This window comes from Petromyzon marinus (assembly GCF_048934315.1).
Source record: "Petromyzon marinus isolate PM22_M1 ecotype Great Lakes invasive population chromosome 68 unlocalized genomic scaffold, UKy_Petmar_22M1.pri1.0 chr68_unloc.1, whole genome shotgun sequence".
Classification (NCBI taxonomy): domain Eukaryota; kingdom Metazoa; phylum Chordata; class Hyperoartia; order Petromyzontiformes; family Petromyzontidae; genus Petromyzon; species Petromyzon marinus.
In genome coordinates, this window is record NW_027422597.1 from 2548729 (window position 1) to 2555356 (window position 6628).

The 6628-nt window shown below is 53.0% G+C and overlaps 1 protein-coding gene across 2 annotated transcripts in view; it reads right to left on the reverse strand.

Moving 5' to 3' along the window:
* The window catches only part of LOC142908009 (coxsackievirus and adenovirus receptor homolog), a 63640-nt gene continuing 57012 nt past the window's right edge, over positions 1–6628 (reverse strand). For both annotated transcript variants that reach the window (XM_076058143.1, XM_076058142.1), the window contains exon 8: positions 1–6270. In XM_076058143.1, coding sequence (XP_075914258.1) covers positions 5830–6270 — 441 coding nt within the window. In that variant the 3' untranslated portion in view covers positions 1–5829. The remainder of the gene's footprint in view (positions 6271–6628) is intronic.

Genomic DNA, 6628 nt, shown 5'->3' on the forward strand with positions numbered 1-6628 from the left:
TGCAGGAACTGAAGATTTATTTAGCAAAAATATTGAAAACACCAGACAGGCCTGGCACATTAAAACCGGATCCATTGTTTCTTTCTCTTAACACCTCGATAATCGATCAATTAATAACAGCACACCTACAATAATAATTATCATCATTAAATATTCACAAATTATTTGAACACACACACATATATATTGCGAGCCGAATATTTTACACGCGCACCGATTATCGCCCGGGCGTTCACAAGCAAACTAATCAATTCTTAAATGGTCCGGTGCATCGATTGATTAGCTACCTTTTATATTTAAGCGACGATGCAAAACATTTTTTTTTATCAGATATTATCGATCGTTCCGCAACGGACAACTTGAACCCATGTCCACATGCTCCGCACAGCAATTGTTTAGCAAACCGATTTCAAACCCCGAATTATTTCCTTTACCACAATTAAAACCGCAATCCTCCTACCCCTCCCCTCCCCTCAGCAACCCCGTACGAACTAAGCGGACGGTTGTGTCGTTTTTTTGTTTGGGTTACCCAAACTTTTCAAACGTAATAATCACGAAACCAAATTGCACGGGCGGGCGGGCGCGCGCGGATGCAGTCGCCCTCCAGCAGCAAAAACAACAACGGAGGGCAGAGGAGCGACGCTCACAACAACGAGCGGAGTGCCGGGCGGATAAACCGCGGCGAGTAGGGCACGGTGGTGGGCGACTGGCATGGGGGGTTGGCGAGGTGTACAAGCTGGTAGGCGGTGCATCCACCGGTGATCTACGCTAGAGCCGACTCATTAGCATCGGCGTGAGGGCTCCGTCCAGGGGAACTTTACCCAGCGGCGGCGGTGGCGGATGAGCAACTTCGCGCGACGGCCTCAAAGTGCACCGCGCCTGGCACGGGCGTCGTCAATGACGTCCCGGTCACCGAACGTCGAACGGCGGATGTGTTGGCATTGGTCCGTGTGCTGCTGCTGCTGCTGCTGCTTCTACAAAGCGTGGGACACGCTCCTTTACCAATTGCGCAACTAAAACCTTTGACCCAACGACAATAAAAAAACACCAACCACCACCACCACCACCACATTCTGGGTTCCTTTCGGTAAAGTCACCACCACGTAGAAGGGAAACAATAAAATAATATCTCCTTTGGTCCTTTCGGTAAAGTCGCCGCCACGTAGAATGAGAATAAAATAATAAATCGATAAAATAACGCAAGAAAATATCTCACGACGTTTCGGTCACAACGCGAGCGGCCTTCATCAGGTGAAGGGACGAGGCCGCTTGTGTTGTGGCCGAAACGTCGTGAGAGTTTTATCGTGTTAGTTTATTTTATCAATTTATTATTTTACTCTCATTCTACGTGGGTGGTGACTTTACCGAAAGAACCAAAGAAGATGAAATCCTTGCAGTCACGAAAGCTTTAAATCGAAATAAAATAATAAAATATATATTTTTTACCATGTAAATATATATTTTATTATTTTATTGTTTCCCTTCTTACGTGGTGGTGGTGACTTTACCGAAAGAACCAAGAATGTGAATCCCTGCACAGTCACGAAAGCTTTAAATCAAAATGTAATCAAATTACAGGGAAGGGTGGGGAGGGAGGGGGAGGAGGGAGGCGCGCTTCAAAAAAATGTTAACGCTTACATGGGCCTATCGTTTTATTTTTTTTAATGGGACGGATAATAAAAACACTGTGAAAAGCGATGACAAATGTAACGTAAATAGCTGCAAAGCGTCCAAGAGTCTTCACCCCCTCCTCCTCCAACCCCACCGCACCGGAACCGCATGGAGCCTTGTCCAGGAGGTCTCCCGAGCCTGGATGAGGCAACAACATTTGTCCTGGGGTCTTTGTTGCGAATTCTCGGAAAGTGACTTGAATTTTTGAGCTTTCGCGACCGCAGGAATTATTCTTTGGTTTTTTTTTTTCCTCCGGTAAAGTCACGTAGATTTCCAAATCTTGCTACACACCTCTTTGATTTGGTGTGCTCCCACGTTTCTCTCTCTCTCTCTCTCTGTATCTCCCCCTGTTGCATCTGTGTCTGTGTATATATCTGCGGTTGTGTGCATCTCGTCTCTCTCGTAAATTGAGCTCTGCTGTACCTCATGATGATGATGATGATTGCTTGTGTTGCAATCGAAACGTCGTACGCTATTACGTTGTTGTTATTTTTTTATTATTATTATTATTATATCTACGCGACTTCTCGGAAAGAGTTGAAGCAGTGTTTTTTTTTTGGAAGCGCCCTGTAAATATTCTTTGTATTTGTTTTTTACAATTAACGGTTAAGAACAACAACGAAAAAATGGACTTCAGAAGGAAAAAAAAAAACCTCCCATTCCTTTTGCAATCATTCGCAATAAAGAGTTCGTTATTGTTGATGTTGCTGTTGTTGTTGTTAGATCGTGTAAATATGTAAATGTTGTGTCGTCGTTAAATCCGCCGCCGCCACCACCCGACACAATGCCAATCGCGTGAAAGTGGGTTGTTGTTGTTGTTGTTGTTGTGTCACGCGTGGCCCGGAGTGGGGGGGTTACTGGTCCAGCACCCAGCCGCTTGCCGCGTCTTGAATGGAGGCTCAAAACCCACGACAGCCTTCCTGTTAAAAACAGGCAGTCCCCTTCGTTATGTATTCCCCTTCAACAACAACAACAACGACAACGACCCCAACAACTCAACCCCCTGGAATGCCAACGACCTGGAATGCCAACGACCTCTCCCGACACGGCCAACAAGAACCCAATCGGAGCCTCGCACGGAGAGGCAGAGACACGACTGGGACCCTCGAAGGGGTTCAACAGCAGGTTTCTCAAGCAGTAAAGGGACCCCCCACAGCATTCTTGCCAAGGCCATTCGGAGCCACCCACAACCACCACCGCCGCTTGTACAATTAGTACCACCCACCACCACCGCTTGTACAATTAGTACCACCCACCAACACCGCTTAGACAATTAGTACCACTCACCACCACCATTGGTACAATTAGTACCACTCACCACCACCATTGGTACAATTAGTACCACTCACCACCACCATTGGTACAATTAGTACCACTCACCACCACCGCTTGTACAATTAGTACCACTTACCACCACCACCACTTGTACAATTAGTACCACTCACCACCACTATTTGTACAATTAGTGCCACCCACCACCACCGCTTGTACAATTAGTACCACCCACCACCACCACCACCATTGGTACAATTGGCCCCTCCCACCACCAACGTCATTCCTACCACCCATGCTGATTGGACGGGGGGGGGGGGAGTGGTCTAGACGAGGTGTGAGAGTGGTCTAGACGAGGTGTGGGCGTGGTCTAGATGAGGTGTGGGTGTGGTCTAGACGAGGTGTGGGCGTGGTCTAGATTAGGTGTGGGCGTGGTCTAGACGAGGTGTGAGAGTGGTCTAGACGAGGTGTGGGCGTGGTCTAGACGAGGTGTGGGTGTGGTCTAGACGAGGTGTGGGCGTGGTCTAGACGAGGTGTGAGAGTGGTCTAGACGAGGTGTGAGAGTGGTCTAGATGAGGTGTGGGTGTGGTCTTGACGAGGTGTGGGCGTGGTCTAGACGAGGTGTGGGCGTGGTCTAGACGAGGTGTGGGCGTGGTCTAGACGAGCTGTGAGAGTGGTCTAGACGAGGTGTGGGCGTGGTCTAGACGAGGTGTGGGCGTGGTCTAGACGAGGTGTGGGTGTGGTCTGGACGAGGTGTGGGCGTGGTCTAGACGAGATGTGGGCGTGGTCTAGACGAGGTGTGGTCTAGACGAGGTGTGGGCGTGGTCTAGACGAGGTGTGGGCGTGGTCTAGACGAGCTGTGAGAGTGGTCTAGACGAGGTGTGGGCGTGGTCTAGACGAGGTGTGGGCGTGGTCTAGACGAGGTGTGGGTGTGGTCTGGACGAGGTGTGGGCGTGGTCTAGACGAGATGTGGGCGTGGTCTAGACGAGGTGTGGTCTAGACGAGGTGTGGGCGTGGTCTAGACGAGGTGTGGGCGTGGTCTAGACGAGGTGTGGGTGTGGTCTAGACGAGGTGTGGGCGTGGTCTAGACGAGGTGTGAGAGTGGTCTAGACGAGGTGTGGGCATGGTCTAGATGAGGTGTGGGCGTGGTCTAGACGAGGTGTGAGTGGTCTAGATGAGGTGTGGGTGTGGTCTAGACGAGGTGTGGGTGTGGTCTAGACGAGGTCTGGGTGTGGTCTAGACGAGGTGTGGGTGTGGTCTAGACGAGGTGTGGGTGTGGTCTAGACGAGGTGTGGGCGTGGTCTATACGAGGTGTGGACGTGGTCTAGACGAGGTGTGGGTGTGGTCTAGACGAGGTGTGAGAATGCTCTAGACGAGGTGTGAGAATGCTCTAGATGAGGTGTGGGCGTGGTCTAGACGAGGTGTGGGTGTGGTCTAGATGAGGTGTGGGCGTGGTCTAGACGAGGTGTGGGCGTGGTCTAGACGAGGTGTGAGAATGCTCTAGGCGAGGTGTGGGTGTGGTCTAGACGAGGTGTGGGTGTGGTCTAGACGAGGTGTGGGTGTGGTCTAGACGAGGTGTGGGTGTGGTCTAGACGAGGTGTGGGTATGGTCTAGATGAGGTGTGGGTGTGGTCTAGACGAGGTGTGGGCGTGGTCTATACGAGGTGTGGGTGTGGTCTATATGAGGTGTGGGCGTGGCCTAGACGAGGTGTGGGTGTGGTCTAGACGAGGTGTGGGCGTGGCCTAGACGAGGTGTGGGTGTGGTCTAGACGAAGTGTGGGTGTGGTCTAGACGAGGTGTGGGCGTGGTCTAGACGAGGTGTGAGAGTGGTCTAGACGAAGTGTGGGTGTGGTCTAGACGAGGTGTGGGCGTGGTCTAGACGAGGTGTGAGAGTGGTCTAGACGAGGTGTGGGCGTGGTCTAGACGAGGTGTGGGCGTGGTCTAGACGAGGTGTGAGAGTGGTCTAGATGAGGTGTGGGTGTGGTCTGGACGAGGTGTGAGTGTGGTCTAGACGAGGTGTGGGCGTGTTCTAGACGAGGTGTGGGTGTGGTCTAGACGAGGTGTGAGAGTCGTCTAGACGAGGTGTGGGTGTGGTCTAGACGAGGTGTGGGTGTGGTCTAGACGAGGTGTGGGCGTGGTCTAGACGAGGTGTGGGCGTGGTCTAGACGAGGTGTGGGTGTGGTCTAGACGAGGTGTTGGCGTGGTCTAGACGAGGTGTGGGCGTGGTCTAGACGAGGTGTGGGCGTGGTCTAGACGAGGTGTGGGTGTGGTCTAGACGAGGTGTGGGCGTGGTCTAGACGAGGTGTGAGAATGCTCTAGACGAGGTGTGGGTGTGGTCTAGATGAGGTGTGGGCGTGGTCTAGACGAGGTGTGGGCGTGGTCTAGACGAGGTGTGAGAATGCTCTAGGCGAGGTGTGGGTGTGGTCTAGACGAGGTGTGGGTGTGGTCTAGACGAGGTGTGGGCGTGGTCTAGACGAGGTGTGGGCGTGGTCTAGACGAGGTGTGGGCGTGGTCTAGACGAGGTGTTGGCGTGGTCTAGACGAGGTGTGGGCGTGGTCTAGACGAGGTGTGGGTGTGGTCTAGACGAGGTGTGGGCGTGGTCTAGACGAGGTGTGAGAATGCTCTAGACGAGGTGTGGGCGTGGTCTAGATGAGCTGTGGGTGTGGTCTAGATGAGGTGTGAGAGTGGTCTAGACGAGGTGTGGGCGTGGTCTAGACGAGGTGTGGGCGTGGTCTAGACGAGGTGTGAGAGTGGTCTAGACGAGGTGTGGGCGTGGCCTAGACGAGGTGTGGGCGTGGCCTAGACGAGGTGTGGGCGTGGTCTAGACGAGGTGTGGGCGTGGCCTAGACGAGGTGTGGGCGTGGCCTAGACGAGGTGTGGGCGTGGCCTAGACGAGGTATCCCCTCTGCTTGGGAGGGTGGTGGTGGTCTAGGGGATCCATCCCGTCCGCGATCATCATCGCCATGTCCTCCTCCTCGTCCACCTCCTCGTCAGCGAGCTCCACCTCCTCGTCAAGGCGGACGAACGGACGCTGCGAGCCGGCCTGGGCGGCCCCACCGCCACCACCGCCACCGCCACCACCACCGCCACCACCACCACCACCACCGCCACCACCACCACCGCCACCACCACCACCACGCTGGTGCTGGTGGGTGGACGTGGCGTATACCGGGACGCTCCCGCCGGTGATGGCCCCCGCCACGTGCAGTGCGTGGTCCAGCGGGGCCGGGCGCAGCGAGGAGACGATGGAGGAGGAAGAGGAGGCGGCGGCGGTGTGGGAGGGTGGCGGCACCGTGTCGTACTGGGGCGGCGGGGAGACAAAGGTGGGCTGGGTTTGGGGTAGGTGCGGGTAGGGTGAGAGAGAGAGAGAGGACACGTGGTGTGTTTCAGAGCTCATGCAGAAGTCTCCACAACAACAACAAAAACAAAAACATATTCTTGGTTCTTTCGGTAAAGTCACCACCACCACGTTAGAAGGGAAACAATAAAATAATAAAAATATATAAAACAATAAAATTCTCACGACGTTTCGACTGCAACACAAGAAGCAATCATCATCAGGTGTGAAAACCACCACGTTAGAAGGGAAACAATAAAATAATAAAAATATAAAACAATTAAATTCTCACGACGTTTCGACTGCAACACAAAGCAGCAATCATCATCAGGTGTGAAAACCACCACGT